We start from the raw sequence: 24,045 nt of genomic DNA, 5'->3' as shown, positions 1-24,045 counted from the left end.
TAATAATAATAAATCCCATCGCAGCCTTCCCTAGCCTGGTGCCCACCAGAGGTTTGAGATGACAGCTTCCACCATCCCTGACCGCTGATTGTGCAGGGCTGATGGGTGGTGCCACTGCCAACCTCTGGAGGACAGACACCCAGCTGGGGAAGGCTGCCCTGTGGTGCACATCGTGACCCAAGAGGCTCACGAGCAAGCCCTGGGCTTCCACTCATGCATGCTACAGAATGCAAAATGCAAGCACCTGCCACCTGGGAATATTAAATGGCAGTACAACTGCCTCCAAGGAATCTCTTCTCCCCTTCACTCCAGTGGACAGACTTGGGCATGAATGCACAGGAGGGGTTTCCTGTTCACTGAGTGGTGAGTTTATGTGCTTGCATGCACAGAGAGGAACAGGACTCAGCACTGAGACCGGAGGCAGCCTCCAAGGTAGGAAGAAGACGTACTAGCCCACGTGCCAGCAGAGGTCCGCCAACAAGATCCCCCGGACTTTCTCTTCACCCCAGCCGGGTTGTTCACCCCTGGTGCAGACAAAGGCAACAGAGGTGGAAAGTAGGAGGGGATGACGCTGCCTTCTGGCTCTCTGCCTGTCAAGCAGGCCAGTGGTAGCAATGCTGAGGAAGAGGAGGGGCAACAGCAACTGGTGCCCATGGTTAGGGTAGGGGGACTCACTGAGGGATGGGACCCCAGACAGCATCTTGCCCAAGAGCCCTTCATAGCCTGGGGCCAGCTCTGTGAAGCCCCACAGCACAGGCAAATGAGTGTGTGTGTGCAAAGCAAGTTTTCCTGTCTGTGTCCCCCACTGGGAACCATGGACACAGCAGGTTTTGCTGTGCACTGCCATCCACTGAGGGCAGAAGGCCCTGGAGGCACATCAGCTCATTATCCACATCAGGATAAAGCCAGCTGCTGTCAATGAAGCGCCGAGGAAGAGGAGAGAGGTGGGAGCACTGTGGGGGGTGGTCGGGATTTCTGATGCTCTTGCCGAGCATCTCCAGAGCCCCTGCAGGCAAGCCACGCACAACCTGCTCTCCCAGGTTTGGAGGTCACGCCAAGCCGCCCTGGAAGCAAGCTGCTGTGAACACCCCAACAACGAGGCTTGGGTTCCCCCGACGGCTTGATCATGGAAAAATAAGCTGCCCTGTGGAAACGGCACCAGGTTTGGACATCAGGAGAGGCCACCATGGTGAGAAGCAGGTTGCTCTCTCACCCTTAATTCCCAAGAGTCAGTGTGGTGTAACAGACGGCACACAAGACTCGATCCAGAGAGACCTGGACTCAAAACCCCTGCCTGGCTGTGACTCCCTGGATGATGCTCAGCCCCTCCCTATCTCTCAGCCTAAACCGTCTCACCGGGTTGTGTGAAAGTGGCTTCTCTTCCCACCCCTTCCCCCCATTTTTGTACGCTGTTCTGGGGCCCACAGAGGACAGGAAGGATGTGAACGAGACCAATGCTGTAAAAGGAAAGAAATGGGCTTCCGCAGGCATCACCCAGCAGCAGCCTTTCCATCAGGCTGGAGCAGAGGGAGAGAAGGGGGGCAGCCCCATTCCCTTGGTGCTGCTGAAAGGCAAGCTGCCTGAAGTGCCACTTCTCCCTCCCACCTGAGCCGGAAGAACAGCAAGAACTCTGCTGCTTTAAGAACTGACGCCTGACTTTGCATCCAGCCCCTTGCTCCTCCCTTTTCCCTTGTGTGTTGTGCCTTTTAGATTATATGCCTGAGAGCAGAGACTGTTCTTCCTTTTATTACTAAGCAGCACCTGCGAAAAACGCTTTGAATAAACAGAACAGCCACTTTTGTGTCTTCTGCTGTCACAAGCTCGACGTCTGCCACAGACAACGTGAGCTTCTCACAGACGAAGGCTCAAGCCCAAATCATTGGCCACCTGACCGGCGTGCGTGTCTCTTGCTGCAGGAGACCTTCAACAGCTGCCCTGTGGGAATTTCCACTTACTTCAATTTATCATATTCTTGTGAAGTAGTGGCTATTCTTTCATCCCCGACATAAACTTCACAGAAGGGCCTGCAGCCATTGCGAAGCTTGCTGAAAAGAGGGACTGGAGTCATGACGACAGACTTAATAAGGATCGGCTTGCTGTGGGGGATGATGGGCTCTTCTGCCATCATGTCACACATGTATTCTATATACCTGTGGAAACAAAGAAGGCAGTAAAGTGTACAGTTTTCAAGTCCAAGCAGCATCAACTGATCTGAAGCACTAGAACACAAACTGGTACTGTGCACATCTGTCCATCTTACATAGGCTTGCAAGTCAAGTCTCAATTCATATGAATACTTTCAAGAAATCACATGAGGGCAAATGCCTGCCTTAGATTTTTGTTGCACAGATGAGATGACTGGAAAAAAATAAATCCAGTTCTCTTCCAGCTTCTCCTCTCACCACCTGGGAGGTTTTACTTGCCAAAAGCAGGCAAAGAGTGTCAATTCACACGTGTGTCTTAGCAAAGATTTATTTCTAGGGAAACTCATGCTAAGAAAGGACTTCAGGTTTTACAAAAGGAGCATTTTACAAGTGTGGAACTTGCTACAAGAACAGGGCAAATACCGATTAGTCCTGACATGAAGCCGAGTGGCCGATTGTACTTGCTTCCTGTTCTCTACCCATTCACATAGCTGGCCCATGTGGGAGGGTCAAGTGCTTTCAATAAGTCAGCGGTGCAGAACCCTTTCAGCCTGGTGGCCAAATTCCTTTTCAGAGAAGCTCCTGGAGGATCCATTCTGGTCATGGGTGGGTCAAAAGTAGAGGAAGTCTGTGCCAGCAATGCCCAGTCTTTTTGCATAAAGCTCTTACTATCAGTAAGTAATCCTTAAGAGAGACATTTTGAACTTTTGGGATGGGGAAATGAAACTGCACAATGCCAGGGAACCACCAACAAGGAGCAGATGGTGGAGAAGGGGCTTGCCTGCAAAGTTGGGTCAGGAGCCCTGAGGCTGAAGTTCTGCACCTCTCCAATGAGCCCAATGCAAATTTCCAGATGTTTTAAATTGAGGGGAGTCCAGGCTCTGACCTTCACAGTGCCCTGCTGCTTTTCACACTGTTCCAGGGGCCCACCCAAGATGCATAGACCCATCTGCTCTGCAAGTCTGACACTTGAATGGCAGGAGTGGGCAAGGAGAAGCCGTCTGAAACCCTCTCTTGTGTGGGACTGCAAGGCCGCACAAGAAACAGTGTCCTGATAAAGCATGCTCTCTTTTAAGCCCTTGCTCTAATTTCTTTTTTAAAAATCCAAGTTGTACGGGATAGGAAGAAAGAGTTCCAAGGGGCCAGAATCCTTTCTGCAATCATTGTACCTCTTATGTGATGGCCAAATCCCCGGCGGACAACGCTTCATGCTAAACATATAAACTGCAGCTTCGGCCGTGGTGAACAGACGGCAAAAACATAAAAAAGAACACACAACAACCGCTGATGCAGCTTTTCCATCCTACAATAAAAAGAGGAAATCAAGCATTTGATAAGTAGCTAAAGCCTAATAAAATCTATTTGCTATTTAGATGGAAAAACACTTTTTTTTACCCTGACCACTGATTGAAATGCTACATTTTAAATTAAAAAACCCTCACAAATCCATGATTCAAGCTCTTTCCTAATAATCACTGAATTCTCATTAGTTCTGCAATTGAGTGAATGTTTTCACTAAGTGATCCACCAGATGCTTCCAGGTTAGTTTTTTAATTGTGTATTCACATTGCCACATTATTAGAATTTGGCCACATCAATACCAATTCCACATCAAGTTACGAGCAGGTGAAACAGCACAATCTCAACACAGACTGAGACCCAATATTGTCTGATTTCCTCAGTCATAAAAGTAGTCCTACCCAGTGCTTGTTTTAAAACAAAATTACCTAATCTTAGCCAAAACTCTCCAAGCAGTTCACAAAGTGCCTGTCAATGCACTCAAAGAACTCTGAAATATTAGCAAGGTGAGATGTCACAGAAATCTTGCCAGTTCTCCTTCAGTTAGTTACGATTTCAATGGCACAAAAATCACATGGCTATTATGTGGGAAATAATGGTAGATACTGTAACATCTTGGAGATTTTTGACACAAGTCACACACACATTCAACCCATATTCCCCTTTTCTCTGCTTTGAATAGGGAAAAATGGTAGGAAATGAATGGCGGATCAGCCATTCTTTGTCTCCCCACCATATCTTACCATTTTTTAAATTAGGGGTGGGGCAACCTGCAAAAACCCTCTGCAGGTCATCAGTTATAGATCCCCTGCAGCCCCCGAGGAAGAAAAAGGAAGGGAAAGGGGTTGGTGTCCTACCTCTGCCCCCAGCTGTCATTGAAGCTGAGCTAACATGTCAACACCAGTTGCTACTTACAAGGCAGTGCACAATGCAAACATTCTTTGGATCTTGCTTCAGCCATAAATGCATGTTCTTGCAAATGCTATAGAGGTTTTGAAGATTTGGCGAACGCCTTGCTGGCCAGCCACACTCAGACACCTGTTTCGGAGACCAGAAGATAAAACAAACCAAACAAATGAACAAACATTAACACTGCATAGCAGGGCAAAAGCAGTCATTTCAAACACACCCATTCCTTATCCTTATTGTAGATTGGTTATCTACAAACCAATGCAACTGAGGCATGATCTCATACCCAGTTCAGTTTCAAAGCATAACTACTTGTTTTGCAAGGCCAAAGTTTCATTTGAGAAGGCACCTGAAACAAATAACTCTCACAGACATCCTATAAGGCTCTAGACCCCATTTCTTTAAGGCCCACTGGCAGATGATTTCAAGAAAGAAGCCCAAAGGATATGTCTGCACAGACTCTCTAGCTATTACTCCTGGTACTTGTTTTCCCTGCAAAGATCTCCATAATCAGACACGATAAGTACACCTGAGATCTACTATTTAGTAGTCTGAACTCTTAACTACATTTTGCAAACGCAAATGTCAGAAATGGAAGCTCAGCATCTTAGCAGGTGTGTAGCAATCTGCCACCTGCTTCATGTTCTTTAGAACAGGGTTCAGAAAGATGACAAGCTCATCCTGGGCACCTATCTGCACATCTCCAACAGGCAGTCACCTTCACTTACAATAATAAATGCAACACTCTCCAGATTGAATTGCAAAACTGGGAGACCACCAACTGGTTGGGCAAAATGGTGAGGGGCAGGGGAAGGGGGCATGACCAGGAAGGCCAGTTTTGTATTCTAGGCCTGAGGTTCAAGAGCCCTAATCTAAGTGACCACCACCCCTACCTACAACCATTCTGAAGTTCCAGACTGATTTCCCATAAGGAGGAGTTAATCATTCTCCCAGTTGATGCCACAAATCCACCATACAGGTGTAGCCAGCTAATTGTCTTCATAAGCAGGGCATGAAAGCAACAGAGGCATGCAGAAGTACAGGAGATCCATTCTGGCCATCAAGACCAATACTGGCTGATAGACTTGGTCCTCCATGAATGGTTTCAAGCCAACAAGGCGAGTAGCTGCCACATGACGCGGTAGAGAATTTCAGAGGCATGAAATTTATCCATGGAGGAGAAATCAAAGATGGAGGCTAGCTGGGAAAGAGCTTCCATCAGGAACGAGAGTATTACCAAGCACTGGTAACAGAGAGAAGTCAAGCAGGCTTCATCTTACATCCCCTTATGACTTTATGAGGGTGCAGCAGGAGCCCAGTGGCCAAAGATCACGCAGCAAAGCAGTACTGGATTACAAACCCTGTTGTGAAATCTGGAGGGTCTATATGTCCTCGGAGACAGATTGTAGACAGCATAGCGTCCGGGATGTTTTGAGTCTAAGAACAACCGCACATCTTCAATGTTATTTTTTAAGGCAGACTCAACACCTTCTGCCGGAAAAGACATTACTACAGGGAAAAGGGGAGAAAAAATGATCAAGGCTAAAGTCCTTGCTTTCATGAAAAGCAGAGAAAATATGCAATTTAATAAAATGATTTAACATATCATACCAGCAATTCTAGAAGTGATGTAAGATATATCCAGATCTCCTTTTGCATAACTGAAATGTTAAAAAATGAAACAGAATAAAAGAACAGAAAATCATTTTTTAAAGGAGCAGAATTTTGAATCCAGGAGTGGCCCTGACTCACCCCTACCCCTGTCAAGACGTTCTCTCCCAAACATCTGTGTCAAATATCTGAGTTATGGAAGGTATCTAAAGCATCTGGAACAGCAGCCTAAGTTGGCATATGGATAGTAATTTCCCAATCAGGAACCAGTATCTGGAAGCTCTGTCTTGTGGGCAGAATGTGAGAAATACCTAACATCCCAAAGTTAATTGCCTTTCATCGCCTAAAGTAAAAGCTCCTACAGGCCTTGCAAAATGCTATTTCTCATAAAGGCAGGGGATGGGGACTGTTCTTAATCATTTAATTCTGAAGTCTGCTACTGGGTGTGCGCCTGACTATTGGATGTGATGGCTGGGGCTGATGGGAACTGAAGTCCAAAGTATCTGGAGGAGGCTGAAATAACCTATGAGAGTAATAACCTCATGTGTAACATTTCAAAGGGCTGTTGCAGCACTCACTTCAGGCCATCGTAGCAAAAGCGGCTTCTTTGCTTGGTCAAGACAGGGTGGCACGCTGTTTTCAGCCCCAAGAGTTGCATCAGCTGTCAGCTTGGTGGCTGGGAGCCACACACATGTGCAAATGCACACTGCAGTGATGCCGGCCCAAGTGACGGCCCAAGTTACCAGCTGTGATCTGAGCTGCTTCAGGTCACACGGGAGGGAAAAAACAGCCTCTTCCCTCCACCTGTGATTCCAGGTCTTCAGGACTGCCACCGTTAGCACTCCAGCACCATGGTTTTTTGTGGCATGTTTTCTCTGCAAGAGTGGACCCTTACAGGAGGGATGGCAGAGCTGCCCGCAGGTTACGTACCCCTCTTCTAATCCCTCAATCATGCAATGAGCAGCAAAGAACTGCACCACCATTCCCACCCGAGCCGGTGCTTGGACAGTGCAGCTTCCAGGGTCATCAGCAACTTCACAACTGTCAACCAGTCCGACCTCAAATATGCCCCCCTCTGCATGGCCCTCTGTCCTGTAGAGGTTGAGGAATATGGTAAGGGTGCCACTGAGACAACAACCTGCAACGTACTGATGCTGGGGACAGGTTCCAGCATGAGAAGGGCCAGAAGTGCCAGAACTGTTATCTCAGCACAGCATCATACACAAGTGGAGAAAGCACTGATGGGATTCCACGTAGGATCACGTATGTTCTGTACTTAAAACCCTGAGATTACACAAAGCAAGCAAATTTGAATGACATCTCTTACTCTGTGTAGTTTATTCTGGTTTTGGAAGTCCTGAAGAGGGTCAAAGCACTATCCAATGCACTGAATAGGGCATCCTCTATCCCTAGAGTCTAGGGATTCATATTCAAGATTTTGCCAAGTATTGCCCCATCAACCTGAGAACCTAAACTTAGGGATCATAAAGGCTAGAAAACCTCTTTTTAAAAGCAAATATGATTTTAGGGATCCCATGAAATTGATTTCACCCACATTGTATCTCACAAGGGCAAGACTAGAAGACTAGAGTATAGACTTGTTTTGACTACACTCAAAACAAATGTTAAGAGAATGACTTTTCAGAGATTAAACATACTTGACATAGTTTGTACAGAAAACAAAAAAATTGTTAACTCATGAGTAAGCAGAAAGAATTTTCCTAAAGGTGAATTATATTAAACTGCACAGATTAGCACTTTTGACAGAAGAAATCCACAAGATGCTAGTAACCGATCAATCAGTATGATAAACAAACTGTTCTCAAACAAAGAGCAGATGGAAATAAGGTGAGAGGCACACACAAGCAGGTTAACCTAGAGCAACACAAATTCATTTTGAAAGATCGCAGTTGCGCAACTGTGCTAATTTTTTAAAAGATGCCTTTCCGGAGAGTTATGTACATAAAAAATACACATATATTCCTTAACATTGGGCAGCAACAGGCAGCCTTTTCAAGGTGCCCCCAGGACACCTGGAAGGGAATGCTCATAGCTGTTGCCAAGGGGTCACAAGAGCCAGTTTCATGGCCATGGGTCTCACTGATTCCTTGTACCCATAATGGGATTGGACTACTGAGTTTGTAAGACACAGCTGCCCGCGGTGGGTACAACAATCCCTAGAACAGTCCACGGGTTGTTGCAGTGGCTTGTGGCCCATGCACTATGCAACCTCAGAAAATTAGTGTGGATTCACAATGGTGAACCCATCGTGGGTAGCAACCCACAACACAATGGAATTTCATGTCATTCAAACCCCAGCCACCGTCGAAAGATCCCTCAGCAGAATTGTCTTTCTCTTCAACAAAAGCCATAATCCAAAAATGTAATCTTATCAGTTCTGTTTCAGAATTGAGCCATGCGTTTAACAAAAACAGGTGGCAGAGTCTTTCCTGGATTCTACCACTTCAGATTTAGGTCAATGGGGAAAGGGGGATTGGGACTTGCCTGTGATGGAGAGAGCAGAAGCTTTCTGTGTGTGGGCTTAGCTCATCCTGCTTCCTTCTCATGAAAGAAGCTGGAGAAGGAGGCAAGATATATCAAGTAACTGAGCTCCCTTTGTGCCCCCCTTTGTTTCCAACCTCTGGATTGGAAGAGGCTGGATTCTGCCGCTCCCTATATTATGTGCTGTGTATAAGAAGCACAGTATGCAAGCAAGCCCTACTTAACCTTGACACGACACTATTACTAGAAATTGGCATTTTGGAAAATTGGTGGTTTTTGTTCAGAGTTGCTTGGCAGCCAGTATGCGCAGAACATGTATTATTTTCCTAATCTAATGCTGCCCCAAACTGTAGCCATGTTCCCAGCCTGAAAAAATTACACTGAAATGGGAAGCCTCCAGGTAATTAAAATAATATTTTTTCAAGGACACCATTTCCCCTCAAGTGTTTGTTTTCAAACCAGAGAGGAATGAGGGTGGGGGGCTGGTGCGAGAAAACTAAGAAGTAGTGGCAATTCAGCAGATTAATAAAGAACAGAGGCTCTGAAGTTATACACGTATGAGGACTGTCAAACTAAAGTTCAGTACCTATGCATTATGTAATTTAGAATCCACAAGGCAATTCTGTAATTCACACTGGTATAGGCCTGCTAATATACATGATATGTTAATATCATGTCTTATGTATAACTTGAGAGCTCAGAAGTTTCTCTGTGGTTGTTAATATTAGCATTTAAGGTCAATGCAACCCTGTTTGCATGCAACACACAGAATACATACTAAACATAGAGAGGCAGATATATTTACCTTGGGCTGCTAAGGAACGTGGGTATGGAATGATGAAAGTTGAAGGGGAAAAAATGGGCAAGCAATAAGCATCACACACAACATCAAGATGCAAAAATAAAGTAAAATAGTAAAATAAAATAGAGAGAGAAAAAGCTCTCTCTAAACAACTTTCCCCACAAATCAACAGCATCCAAATCTTGCTTCTTTCTCCCATAGCATGTGCTTTAAGCCATTTCAGTTAGGAAAATACCATTATGTGTAGTATAAGCCATTAATGACAAAGGTCTATGAAAGAGCATCAGCCATTGCAAGCTTTAAGTCTGTATAACATAATCAACAATTTAAAGTTTGAGCTGCAAGTAATACCCAGCTTCTAACAAATTCATTCCACAGTTTAAAATTGCTACACCAAGAGTCCTGCAAGGCACTTGTCAGAAGTGAAGAGAATGTTTTGTTTCAGCCTAGTTAAATAGTTTCATGGACATTGCTGATGCCATTACTGAGACTGGTTTGGCATGTTCCACGTCAGCAATACATGCCAATTCCAGAGAAAGACAGAGGCACCCCAACTCTAAATGTATGTTTATTTGGAAGTGCCACCAGATCCGTCAAGACCTTTTCCCAATCCAGAAATGGCAACCTCAGGAATTACAGGTTTCAGACCAAGACCTTTCAGTATCTACCAAGTTCCAAGTGGATCCAAAGGTATTGGGCATTTTTCACATTTCACCTTGAAAAGCATCTTCCAGTGCTGAGATATGGAGGTGGGAGGGTCTAATATTCCAACTCCCTTCAGTTTCAGAATAGCTTTGCTGTGTCAACCAGCAGAATATTTACTAAGGAAGAAGAAACCTCAGGCTCCCCTGCTTGGGTAGAACAAATGAATGGATTCATGCCTTACACATATAAGAAAATTTGGCCCAGAAGGTACGAGCCAACAGACCACTTAAGCAAACAGTTTCCCTTTGAGTAACAGAGGGACAAAAATAATCTGGTATCAAGGTTAATGCACAGCCCACATAAAGCACAAAGTAAAACCACAGTTTCCATTCCACAGGTTACCACAGCAAATTATTTTACTGTAAATAAAAATGTAATAGCCTTTCCTCTCTCACATGACTTAATTTCAGCAATGCTAAAAGGTCCTTAAGAACTAACCCTACATAAAATACGCAGGCTTGAGAATTTTTCTTAAAGCCGAGTGCTGCCTAGTTTTTCCTGCCATTGCTAGCCACATTGCTATTGTCTCTGTGCAGGTCCATTCACATGTGGGCCACGGGGTTTCCAAAGAACTTGACTGAAGGATCAAATGTTTCACCTGGCCCAGTAAAAACCCCGCTTGAAAGAAACCGTTCCAGTCCATCCCAAAGGGGTTTCCCTCTGACAGAAGACAGCAGCAAGCATTTAAGCACCACTCGTTGAGCAGAAGGGATGTCGGACCAAGGGTTGTGTTCGTGGACTGTGAGCCCTGCGCTCTTTATCTTACCTCAGTGCAGCCAACAGAATGACATCAGGAAATGTTAGATGATGTACGACTGGTTACTTTGACCCTGATGTCATAATCACCCCAGAGTACAAGCTCTAAGCCTCCCTATAAACCAGTTTAAGGTACCTCCTACTAATGGTCTTTCCACCTTATAGTCCCTTTCCGTGTTGCAGAGACAAGAAATAACTATACATCAAGCTAGCCTATTGAGTCAACTTTGCTAGATTGGAAAGGTATGGGCCTATGGGTGGATGGGTGACCACATGTGGAAACAGAGTAGTGGGGTGAACTTGATGGCCTTATAGGTCGCTTCCAACTCCCATTCTATTCTTGTCTAGTGCATTCCTGCAACCCAACTTTTTTTTTTCAAATCCACCCAAGTTGCTTTTTCTCATAGTTGCTGATATGGGTGTATTCTATGGGAAAATGTGCTATAGATTGCCATTCAAACTGGGGTGAGCAGGGTTGTATCCCTAACTCCCATTAATGTATTTAATTGCAGAACTTTACAATACATAAGGAAATGGCTTCCAGTCACCAGAATGGGAAAGGAAAATCTCAGGAACTGTCTGGGTGATACAAATCAGGTGTGAATACAGTCTCTTCCCTAGCACAAACACTGGTGGACCCAGTGTTCAGATGACACTTTAGTAAACCTATGACACTACAGCTTGCCTGAATTTAGTTCCATCCATTTTACTTTATTTTTACTTTTGTTCCAAAAAGCACCTCTGAAATAGTTAAAGTTGACTTTTATCAGAAGAGTGAATGGCATTGCTTCCCATGTACAGATGATGGAAACTATCAAGGGAGTAGGAATTACACAAAGCAGAGAGCATCAGAAGGTAAGATCTCCAGATGTTTTGAATTCCAATTCCAAAAAGCCTCTGCCAGCCTGGCCAATGGTCAGGAATGCTGCGAGTTGAAGGCCCAAACTTCTAGAGAGCTTACCTTCTGCCAACCCTGGATGTAGGTGGCAGTAGGATCCAACCTGTTAGAACTTCTGTAAATAGCCTTGGGATTCTTTTTGAATAATTAATGGCATAGAAAAGCCTTAAATGAAATGAAATAAGTCTTCGAGGACAAGTTAGCCAGCCATCTGCTGAGCATGCTCAACATCTCTTGCACTTAAGCAGTAGGCTGGATTAGAACACCAGCAAGGAATCCTCCAACTCTATGATTTCCAAATATCTGCATCTTCTCTTTAAATTTCAATTGGAATAAGCAACTGAGATTACTTTGCTATATTATTTCATTTAATGTAAGAAGAATGTGCATCATTAAACAGTGCAGGATAATTGGAGGAACAGAGACTTCCCTGACAAAGAATCAGCTCATCTGGATTTAACACAATGGTTTGTGTAAATAAGATTAGATGCCTATTCTAGTTTGAGAGCCAACAGACAGATTGATCCAGGTGGTCTCCCTGAAGGAGATTAGGAGGGTGATTACCCAGAGAAGGGCCTTCCCTGTGGTGGTGCCCCAATTGTGGAATTCACTCCCCAGAGAGGTTTACCTGGTGCCGCCACTTTATTCTTTTCAGTGCCAGGCTAAAACCTTTTTATTTTCCCAATGTTTTAAGACCTGATTGTTTTAATTGAGGTTTTATTGTTAGTTGAATTTTTAGGATGCTGTATTTTATTTTATTTTGTATTGTTAAACCGTCCCAAGACTTCGGTAATGGGACAGTCTAGAAAAGATATAAATAAATAAAATTGATGCAACCCCCATATTGACCCAATTTTGGTAAGCCAACATTATGGCAAACAAAAAGGGAAATTCACTTGTACAACAGACAGGATATTAAAAGATAATTCTGAAGAAATCAAAGCCCTGATGCTCATATTACTAAAGCAGTGTGGCAGCCACAAAACACCCAGATCCATATAACTGACCTCACACTGCCTTGGGGGGGTCACATGGTATTGCACTGAACACCCTGTTCCCATGCCTGAACTTCTCCCCACATGGACACAGGAAGAGGCCTAGAAAGGAGCAAAGCGTTCAGCACCTCCTCACATGATTCAGAGTTTCATAAAAATCTGGAGGCGAGATGGGATGAAATCACGAGGAAGCAAGCTTTCCACGGTCACCAGCCCTCCTCAATAGACATGAGACTCAGTTGCAGGATTCACAGAAAGAGTGGTACCAGCACTCCCAACAATTTCAAAATTACATTTTAAATCTTCGATAGTGCATGCTTCATGTTTGGCCTCAGACTTACTTCTAGTGATTCTGTTTTGAATCAAAGATCACTTACACTATATCATTATGCTCAACTAGGTTGATCAGCCTACAGTGAAGGCAACCAGGGGGACTAGCCCCTCTTTGTCAGGGTTCCAATGGAAATGCTGGTCAGCAATCAGGAAGTCACGTTCCCACACACTCACAGTGTTACTTGGGATGAGCTGTAGGCCAAAACTTCACATCAAGGCAATTTTAGAAGTGGCATTACCAAGGGAGTTTGTAATCAGACACCCACGGATTAGCAGCAAGCAGAGAAGAAGGTAATGGCACCCTGCCTCATCAGCTTCTTCTTCCCCATTCTAAGAGACTAGCTCATGCTGCTTTATTCCAGGTGGTCTTTGAAGGGTTGAATGCCTTTTGAATGCCAATTTTACTGCATGTTAAGCAATAAAATTGTAAGCATGCAAACATTCACAAACAGCTTGTGTTTTTCATCTATTCATGTTTTATTTTTTTTAAAGCAAGCTCTGCAGGTACATTTTTTATGAGCCATCAGTGTCCTTTGGAGTTAAATCACAGAGCAAAAGATGGGGTAAGAAACACACACATGTACACGGAATGTTTTGAATTGAGAAGACTTGGCAGATGGCAATTGCTATGCCTTTGACAAATTTATGCTTAAAAATGGAAGAAGCCACCCTAACAAAAACAGCCATGCTTGAAATGTTTCACATCTATAACTGGCTTCAGGGACATGACATTCTTTGGCTACTCTAACCAGGATTTCACTTTGTCGGTTTTTCTTAGCAGGTTTATTGAAAAGTGGGTGGCAAGGAAAAGCAGAATGCCCTACATCAGAATTGGGCAACTTACGGCCCTCGAAAGCATCTGGGCTACAACTTCCACTGGCTCTCACCATTGCCTAAGCTGGCTGATCAGCATTATAGCCCAAACAACCCGAGAGGCACCTGTTACCTGCACCTGCCCTAAATGATACAGAGGAACAGGCAGGCAAGCCAAACCCATGACTGCTGATTTTGTTTAATCAACAAGATTGTTCATCATCTTGTTGGGTCCTGACTTGGTGTCAGATATATCTGTTTTGATGGGAGAGAAGGGTGTGAAGGCACCTCAGGACCTTTCTCCAGGTAGATTCTCCCCACCACCTGGAACATCTAACATCAATCCCCCATGGGAAGGATTCCAAGCAAGAGACAGGGAGAAGCAAGGGAAGAGGGTCTCAGGGCCTTCTTCAGGCAGACTTCCCTCCCTCTGGCCATCTAGCACCTTCTACCCTGAGGGATGGATTCCAGGAGGGAGAGGGAGAGAGGCAGGGAAGACAACCTCTGAGCCATCTGCTCCCTGAGAGATGGATTCCAGGAGAGGAAGGCATGAGAATGAGGGTGGCCACCTGTTCCAAGTAGCCTCTCCCTGCCCTCAGGCCTCCCTCCTGAGGATTTGTACAAGAACAGGTTAACATTGCTTATTGTGATTTTACTATTTTTTATGTGAGCCATATGTCTCCTTGGTAGGATTTATCTCTTAAAAAGTGGTATATCAATAAATGAAGTTTAAAGCATTTTTGGAGTAAAAGTCCTGATTCTTCTGGATACTTAATATGCTTCGGTGTTTGGTCAAAAAAGCAGCCTTTGATGTGACACACACAACTCACTGCACACACAGAGGGTCACTACTGAAAAAGCGCTACCCTGGAAAACAGAGCATCCGACCCGAGAAAGGGATGAAATACAGAGAAGGGATTCACGTGCTGATCTTAATGTAATTCCCCATCCCTTTTAGAGTGGGTCTTCTCTTAAGAAACCTCCCCCCTCCCCCCGCAAACACACACACAGAACACATACAATATCTGGTGCACCAAGGCAGCCAAGCAGGAGAGAGTCTTTGCATTCTCTCCACCAGCCGGCACAGTCGCATTGCTACTCACTTGGCCACAGACTGAATAACTTTTGAAGAGGTATCCTTGATGTTTGAGAAAAATCTCTCCGTTCCTCCCCTAAGAATATCGAAGAACCCTCCGTATGGCTGGTCGCATTCTGCTACTGTCAGACCTGAAGCCAAGAACACAGTGTTAAAACCCACCAACACCATTCCTTCTTTTCAGACCCAAGCCTGTGGCTAGAAAACCCAGGTCCTCAGTTTTAATGGCAAACCATTTGGTGAAGTAGCAAAATTGCCCCACCTAGGGGTAGCACTAGAACTCCTTTGCCTCATTTTTAAGGAAATAGTCCACTACCGCAGGCACCAATTACTAACCAGTAGTTAAACAATAAGCAGTAGGTGTGATCTTGCTGCTAGGGAACCTCGCATATTTTGAAGCAAAACAAAGAACAACTGGACGCCCATTATAAGCAACACACAAAGCACTCGCTTTCAGAGGGCAGTCCACTAATTCTGCTTTAGCCAGAAAGCTACTACTTTAGTTCAAAATGCAACTCTAACGTTACTAAGTAGGACTGTCTAATATGATCCCATGCTATCGGTGCTCAGCTGCACTGGCTTCCAGTCAATGAGCAGATGTTGACCTTATAGCCCTAAATGGCTTGGGACCAGAGTGTCTAAAGGAATGTCTCGCATGTACCTGCTTTGGGTCATCTTTGCAGGCACTCCTTTGAGCACACTGGTTGAAAGAAGCAACATGGATGGCTACAAGAGAGAGGGCCTTCTCAGGTGTGGCACCCCACCTAGAGAATGAAAGCTGCAAAGAGATTCGCCTGGTGCCCACATGGTTAACTTCTCAAAGAACTAGGCCAAGACCTAATTCTTGATTTGTCGTGGTAAAAATGAAGAGCGGGAGATGCCACTGCCTACTTGCTCTCTGGCTCCCTGCCTATTCGACAAGCAAGTGGGATCAGTAATGGGAAAGGAGGAGGAGGAAGAGCAGCTATGACAACAGTGGAAAAAGAGTTACTTAAAGAAGGGGTCCACTGAGGGTGTGCTGGGCACGAGCCCTCAAAAAGGCTGGAGCTGGCACTGACTATACTCATGATATTTTAGCCATATAAACCTGCAAGTTTATCTGATGAAAAATTCCTCATAGTCCTATGTACAAACTTAACTTGTTGGCTTCCAGAGATCAAGATCTAGTGTTTACTTCAAGCCCCTTTCAGGAGGGGGTTCCTGAAGGTGAGCACGCCTCCTCTCCACACACTGCTTATTCAGTTGGGTCTCCTGCTGACACCTTCCCATGGAGTCGGGGGGTGGGGGCTGGTCTGCATCTGAGAATTCCTCATCCTCACCGAATCCTCCCATCTGTTGTACATTTTGGTCGTTCCCAGCAAAGTGTCTGGCCTTGAGAGAATCTGCCTCCTTCATCTCGGAATCTTTACCTAGCCCATCCTCCACAATCTCACTGTAATTTGTTTCACATTCCATTTCTGAACCATCTGGGATGCAGCCAGCATTGATTGTGCAAGACGGCCATCCTTCTCAGTCCCAACACCTGCCTTCCAAGCTGGATCTCCAAGCAACACATGTACAATTCCACCCAGTGCTACTAGACCCAGACCTGCTTAATGCAGTGTGGGCACTGCGTCCTGGGCCTACAGACCGGGCCTTCTTATCCTTGCTGCCCTGTCTTTGCCACACCCCAGGCCAGCACCACAGGTATGCCCTGCAAGCTCTTTGGCACAGGGATGTTTCTTTTGCTTCTCTTACAACATAAGTGGCCACATACAATGGCAGCACTGTATAAACAGTAATCAAAGAGAATCATCATATTGAAGGCACCCTCCAGACCTAAACACCTATGTGCAGTATTTGATTCGGTGCTAACACGAGCATAAATTAAGTTGCATTCTCATGAGCAACCTTTCAACTCAGTGCTGAGCACACTTGCTGGCCCCATCAGTTTCTCTAGGAATCTCCATATACATGCTGAAGCTCTGAAGTATAAGTAATACAAAAATCTGGACTCTCCACAGTTTCTAAAGAAAACCCCATTTGGAAATATACCTGCGTTATACATATTGTTGAGCTGTCCAGAAGGTTTGGAGTTCTGTGACACCAGGGTTGAAGACGTCCTGGGCTGAGCATTATTTCCATAGCCTCCATTCTGCTCAAGAAGCTGAAAAGGGCAATCACTTCCAGAATTAACACCTGTATATCACCCCCACACTTGCACCCATTTAAGAGGACAATCAAGATGCTGGTGCTCAGGTCACCTGTCAGGCAGAGTTCACAAATCAAATTCTGACTGTAGGTGCATCACTCTACTGCGGCTGTTCTGTCTGATCAGGGAATCTTTTACTAACAAAGATGAGTGGGGAAAAGAGAATAATGAAAATGCCAAAATATTTACAGTAAGGAGATGCAGAAGAGGACAGGATGTCACCTGTGGAAGAGATGTCCACAGCTTCCACGACAAGCCACACCTGCCAAGTCGTCCCATAATGCAGAATGACACTGACATTCAAACTCTTATTATTACTACTACATTTCTGTACTGCCTGTAGCTGAAGCTCTCTGGGCAGTTCACAACATTTTAAGTCACCCATCCAGATTTCAACCAGGCCTGACCCTGCACAGCTTCCAAGATTAGGCACTTCAGGCTATATTGAAGCTCTTAGTCTCTGAAGTTCGCAAATTTACTTTGCCATCAAAGCACAACCTCACTAGGTGTCCTCAAGAAAGCTGCTACTCACTCAGCCTTTGTGTCCTCATCTCTTTGTCCAGCCTCACCCTCCGCCTGCCTGAAATTCAGAGATAGCATTCAGGCTTTTTAAAATGTATTTGGAAGAATGAAAGACTGGGGGCAGGACAGTTGCAATCTCTAATCTATTGCAAAGCACTGACATGCCAAGCACGTCAGGAACAATAAATGCTGATCGATCTATAATGCCAAAGATTACTATTAAAACTGAAGCATTCATTACTCTATTCCAGGGTAAGCAACTTGGTGCACTTGATGTTTTAGACTACAACTTCCAACAGTCCCAGTCAGCACAGCAAACGGTCGGGGTTTAAGGAAGTTACAGTCCAAAACCTCTGGATGACACAGAGCTGCCTCGGCCTACTCTGTACCTCCTCTGCCAGTCACTTTCTTTACTCCTTGACTTCTGAAACCATAGACCTGGAGCAAGCAAAGGGGCAGCTTTTCACTGAGAAGCTGGCTTTGTAGCCACTGTGCAAAAACAAGCCATGCCACTGTATTGCATTTGCTTTCTCTCAGAGTCCTTGATAGGCAATGTTGCATTTCAGTCCGGAAGACTCCAAATCATAGGAGTGCCAACTACCTCTGTGACGGGGGACTTGGGATTCACATTCCTTGCAGCAGCAATCTCCTGCAGTTGGTTCACCAGCTCAGTGATGGACAGCCTCTCTTCTGGGTTCACTTTCAAACAAGAGCCTAAGAAAATTCCAAGATAGGGATTACCTGTCAGCAAGCCAAACAGACTCAATGACAAGACAAGATGTGGCTTCAAAATTTGTTTCAGGCATAGAGCACTTCAGTTGTGGATAGCTGGGAATGCCTTCTCTAGGGGAAAGGAGAGGCTCTGCCACATATACTAGAACAGCCTTCCCCAACCTTGTGCCTTCCAGATGTGTTTGGACTGCAACACCCAAAATTCCCAGTCAATGGCTCTGCTGGATGGGAATTCTGAGAGTTGTGGTCCAAACATGTCTGGAAGGCACAAGGTTGGGGAAGGCAGTACCAATAGATGCATCACCACCACCACCGATATATTTATATCCCACTTTTTTCCTCTTCCAAGAACTCCAAGGTGGCTAACAAGGTCCTCCTCCTCTCCTTTTGATACTCACAACAACCCTATGAGGTAGGTTAGGCTGAATATATGACTGGTCCAGAGTTATCCAATGAGCTTCATGGGCAAGTGGGGACTAGAATCCAAATTTCCCGAGCTCTAGTCTAATGCTCTAACCACTATGCCAGGGGCATTTCTATGTACTTTTGTGATCCAGTACCCGTAAGTTTTAAAACAAGAACAGCACTTAGATCAAGCCACATTAAAAAAATAAAGTGACAAGAGCTTTGAATTTCATTGCCACATCCAATGTGTCAAGTTGATGGAACTTCTCACCACACTATTTACATATACTGTCCTTACATACTAAACCACATGCCTACAAACACATTGGGGAAAAAAGCATCAATATTTTGAAAAGAAAACAAAAAGTGAACCTTAAATCCATACAAACCTATTACTTCCTACCTCCCCTTATCTACCCCCAAATGCATTTAGCATTGTTGTCTTAGACTTACGAATGAGGTCATGAAACACTGTGTATCTGGTATCGTTTTGTGGGATGGAATATTTCCCATTAACTATTCGAAGCTTAGCTCCATCTTCGAATGGATGTTGCCTAAAGCACAAAAAGTAGAGGATGCAACCCAAAGCCTGCAGTGGAATAATGAAATTACAAAAACAACAATAAAAAGGTTAAGTCATTCAAGAGTAAATTGAATTCTTTTGTTTCATCTAGTAAACAGATCTATCCAAACATGTTAGCATGTGCTGAAGTGTTTGATGATCCAGGTAGGCATTTTCAGCCATGACGAGTACTGACCACGAATTATTGCCACAACCCTGGTTAAGATCCCAACCATTTAGTGAAATCATGGTTTGGCTTGATAAATTATGCTTGCCCACTAAGGGCAGGTATCAATGGGGCTTGCTTGCCATTGAAAGTTTGTCTTAAACACCCGATTCCATCCTTCACATTTCAGGAGTTCTCACATCCTGCTCTCCAATCCAGGAATCTACTCCGCATCCTCAGAAACAATGGCGAGTACTGAAAATCAATCAGTAACATCCCAAGCTATGCATATGTACCACTTCCAGAAAAATATTATGAGCATTCCTAGGGGCCACAGGATGTGCTGGATTCCCCTGCCTCCCAAGGCCATACACCAAGGATGCAGCTCCTCAAGCCTCTGTGAATTCCCCTCCTGTTTCCCCACACCTTCAATAGTTTGGTGCTTTCCTGATTTTAGTGCAGTTCTTTCCCACATTCTAAAAAGCTTAGCTACTGCCAGTAAGAGCTTGAGGCTACAAGGTATCTAGGCTTTAGGTATCTTCTGGTGGCTTTGCTCCCCACTTCCCCAAAAGCTTCTGTGGAATGGAATCCGGCCTTCACACACTAACAGAGGTCTTGTACCATTGCGACAGGCACCCTGATGACTTCGAGACTGGAAACTAGACAGGGCCCTCCCTTTTCCAACCCACTCACGGCTGCCATAGAAAACGATCCCTGCCTACCACAAGGAGATCAGCGAGAGAGCCTGGGGGGCCTGCCTAGCTCCCATTTCAATCTCCATCCTGCCCCTGCCTGACCATTGCCAGCACACCACAGGACGGACAGAAGGCTCCAATCCCAGACTCCTCTGTCTATCAGCAGCAGTTTGGTTGCCCACTTTGTCCACTGTCCTGCTAAGCGGTGCGGATTTGAGCATTCCAGATTTTTCCAGCTCTGTTTCCTTAGAGTTCTCATTAAGTGTTAGAAACACCTCTGAGACCCCCGAGCAGAACGAGAGAGAACACTCAGCCTGCCAACTGGTTATTTATTTATTAAAACATTTTTATGCCGCCCCATTCGCCGAAGCCTCAGGGCGGCTTACAACAAAGGTTGAAACACACTGGGTTACGATATGACTTAACAAAAAGTTGCCTGCGATCCCCAGCCACTTTCGTCCAGCGGTGCCTATGTCCTCTTCTACTTAGACACTCAGGCCGACATCTCTTATTCGAAGCACATACTTCTGTGCATTCATCATGACAGCAAGAGTGGCGCACAAGCTGCCGTTCTGTGTTTATCATGAATGGGCTCCTATCGGTACATTCCATCAAGCCCGACTACTGGTAAATCATTCCCTGGCTTTGGCTTGTCTCTTTTCTTTCCCTGCCCTCGTTAGCAGAACTGGAGCTACATCCTGAAGTTACTTTCAAATAACTTGCCCTCTTTTCTTTTACCTCCTTCTTAGATCTGTGCTGGCTTTTCCCCTATGAATGAAGGGGAAGGGGACAATCCCAGCCACAGGGAGTTGATAAAGGATTGCCATGGGAAGGGCAGATTCTTCAAAGAGAGAGCATTGGGCACTCTGGTGATTTAAAGCCAGGCAGAGGGGAAGGGAGGTGTACGTCCCGGCAGGGCAGGTCAGGACATCTCCAAGCTGGTGGGGTCCCAGTGTGGTAACCAGAGGCAAAGACTGTCTGTCCTCACCTTTGGAGTCTTCTGAGTATGGAGGATATGGAAGAGGGTCGTTTCAATGGACCCCTTTCTGAAGACATGCACTCAAGGACCGTTTTTAAATTGGCATTTTTTAGATTTTGCTGTCATTTTATCCCAGTGTTGGCTTGCTCTGCTCAGCTTTTGAGCACTCCCAATCTTGACCTAGATCCTTCATACTGTCACTCTGTGACCCCAGAAAGAATTTGCATGGCACTGTATATGCAAATTGTTATTGCAGCCCATCAAACCCTCACATTTCCCAGGAATGCTGTACAGAGCTTCACTGCCTTTCTTTTAGCTTGGAATGGTAAACATGCTCTAGGAGTCATCTTTGCAGTAGCACATTTATGTATATTCTATCCGTTTACTATAAGCTGCTTAGTGGAGTCTACAAAAAGGAAGATGGCTACAAACCCCCTATATAAAGGAATATGCAAGCCAAATAATTTTTGGAGACAAGACACTACACAAAATTTATCTATGCACAAAAAAACCCCACATACCCATATATCCTGTTTTTCATCAATTGGGAAGTTTGAATACAAGTCTATTATTTCAGGAGTCCTATACATTGGTGTTGTGTTCCTTGTGATCTGTAGACATAAAATGAATCAATAATTATAAGCTATATTTTAACATTGATGGCAGAGCGACAGAGACTAAGCAAACTGGAAAAGTAAGCTTGACCATTAATGTACAAAATACTAGCTGTTCATCAAAGTAACCCATTTGCCTAATGTTGGCTTTTGTGCAAAATTTTGGCATTAACTCCTGCAGGAAAAAAAATGATTAAAAAGAAGCTCATTTTAGCCTTTGCAGAAATAAATTAAATTAGCAAAATTAAAAAGATAACACAGTATGAATGTGATGGGCAAGTCATCTTCCTAAGTATTGGAAATCACAAAGGGAGCTCTGAAAGACCAGAATCAGCTTGGATCTCTTTCTTGGTTATAACAGTGAGAGGAGTCCACATTTGCAAGTTCTTCCTCCTCCTCCTCTGAGGGCTTCCATGAAGTACCACTGCCTCCAAGAAGAGCCACAGCCCTCTATTCTTCACAGATCTACTGAAGTGGTCACGCTGTGCTCTTAGCACCCAATGGCCATGGAAGAGAACAAGAACCATCTCTTGGTTGAAAGTTTCCAAGGACCCAGAAGATACTGGAATGAGCCGATCCAGGAAGGGTCCTGAAGCTCAGGCCCGGGGGGCTACATCCAGCCCACCTCTCAGCTGTGTGGTGTCCTGGCTTTTGCATAGGTGTCTCTTTCCCTGCCAGGCTGAAATACTCCTCCCAGTGTTCAGTTACTGGCAGTAAGAGCCTTAAGCTAAAAACAGGCTGGTATTTTTGGCCCCATTCCTTCTCCTTCAACTCCACCCACCACTGGACACCCGCCCACCCCAAATTTCGCTCTGAGGCTGAAAAGAAGTTTGGCACATCCGAAATACAATGATAGTGACCATTCCTATAACCCTTTATTTACAAGACACCCCATGTAACTCTCAGGATCAGGGCCTGCAAGTGCTCACAGAGCCAGGAGCACCTTTGTGGGCACCTTCAAGGAGCAACTGTGGAGCAATTCTGCAGTGCAGCTGGAGACCCTGAAGACCAGCATGACGGGCTTCCCTGCACTGCTGCTCCTTGCCACAGCACTGCAGGTCCCTGGGGACTTCTTGGGCTGCGGCCCCTGCTTTGTTCCAGCCCTGCTCCAGTTCATCCCCACTGTGTTCAAGTCCTGCTCCAGTTCGTTCCTGCCTTGTTCAGGTCTGTGCCCACTTCATTCCTGCCAGCACTCTTCCTGCAATTCCCATCTTTCCTCTTAGACCCTGCCTTGCCCCAGCCTGCTACAACCCTTGCATCAATGGCTTTCCAGTAAACTGACTTTGGAACTGTGCTCTGATTTTCTCTCTCTCTCTCTCTCTCTCTCTCTCTCTCTCTCTCTCTCTCTCTCTGTGTGTGTGTGTGTGTGCGCGCGCGCCAAACTTGGACTGCTTCCTTCTATGCCTTTGACCCGGACCTACTGACTTGCCCCAAGCTTCTGGTCCATAGTGAGCTCTGGACTCAGCTCAAGCTTGCGCCCTGGACCTGGCATTCCACCCCTCCTTGCTGCCACCCACGGCCCGGCCCTCACAGTAACTATGCCACTGGGTTCCTTATTTTTCCTTCTGGCTGCTGTTCCCTAATCTTAACTAACCCTTCCCACTCTGCCAGTTCTTGCCAAAAGTATCCGAATTCCCTAAAAAACTGTTCTCAGAAATAGAACTGCACAAGATAGAAAAATGCAGGCAAGTTGGCTGGGAATATATTTTGAAAATCAGACGCAGAACTCTGGTTCTCCTGGGACACAACCCTGACATTATTCATGTGGCGAGTATTCAGCCTTCTCTGCAGGAGAAACCTTAACTACACCAAAGACATAGCATGTATGCATGGTTTAAAGGCAAAAATACCAAATGATACCTTATTCTGTACTGCAGAACAATTAAGGTAGCTGAAGGTTGTTAACTAGTTAGTTATAACAGTAGTTTGAAAATATGAAGCACAAGGCCAAGGAAAAATAAGTCCCTTATTTAAGATTTCCAACCAATACCCTGCTGGGACAGATATTAAAAATCATGTGTATTATGTGTGTGCGTAAGGATATAAAAGAGGCAAAATACAGAAACTGTTGAAAATTGCAGCATTGGTTTTCTCACCTCATCTTCGACTGTTGCTCTCTTTTGTGCAGACCAGCTGTAGTCTGGGTAATGAGCTACGGTTGTCGCACTGCCAAAGTCACACAATTTAATTGTCCCTTGGTTACTCATCAGCATATTTTCAATCTGTAGAAGCAAGTTAACTAGCCATTTCAGTGCATGAGCAGTATATACATTTACATAAAAAGGCATGCCTCTGCATTGATTTATACACTAAATG

The 24,045-nt window shown here is 45.0% G+C and overlaps 1 protein-coding gene across 7 annotated transcripts in view; it reads right to left on the bottom strand.

Moving 5' to 3' along the window:
• The window catches only part of GAK (cyclin G associated kinase), an 88,182-nt gene that overhangs the window by 31,479 nt on the left and 32,658 nt on the right, over nt 1-24,045 (bottom strand). For 4 of the 7 annotated variants that reach the window (XM_044444015.1, XM_044444020.1, XM_044444018.1 and 1 more), the window contains exons 6-17: nt 23,826-23,951; nt 21,637-21,726; nt 19,167-19,302; nt 18,178-18,290; nt 16,898-17,009; nt 14,871-14,994; nt 9,271-9,279; nt 5,964-6,013; nt 5,713-5,861; nt 4,359-4,481; nt 3,314-3,447; nt 1,956-2,150 (exon numbers count right to left, since the gene is read on the bottom strand). In XM_044444015.1, the coding sequence (XP_044299950.1) occupies nt 1,956-2,150; nt 3,314-3,447; nt 4,359-4,481; nt 5,713-5,861; nt 5,964-6,013; nt 9,271-9,279; nt 14,871-14,994; nt 16,898-17,009; nt 18,178-18,290; nt 19,167-19,302; nt 21,637-21,726; nt 23,826-23,951 (1,361 nt within the window). The remainder of the gene's footprint in view (nt 1-1,955; nt 2,151-3,313; nt 3,448-4,358; nt 4,482-5,712; nt 5,862-5,963; nt 6,014-9,270; nt 9,280-14,870; nt 14,995-16,897; nt 17,010-18,177; nt 18,291-19,166; nt 19,303-21,636; nt 21,727-23,825; nt 23,952-24,045) is intronic. The other 3 variants (XM_044444016.1, XM_044444019.1, XM_044444017.1) reach the window with 2 other exon arrangements.

Source organism: Varanus komodoensis, unplaced genomic scaffold (genome assembly GCF_004798865.1).
Source record: "Varanus komodoensis strain SLA01 unplaced genomic scaffold, ASM479886v1 scaffold43, whole genome shotgun sequence".
Taxonomy (NCBI): domain Eukaryota; kingdom Metazoa; phylum Chordata; class Lepidosauria; order Squamata; family Varanidae; genus Varanus; species Varanus komodoensis.
The sequence above is the reverse complement of the archived record's forward strand: the minus strand, read 5'-3'. Positions and strand labels throughout refer to the sequence as shown.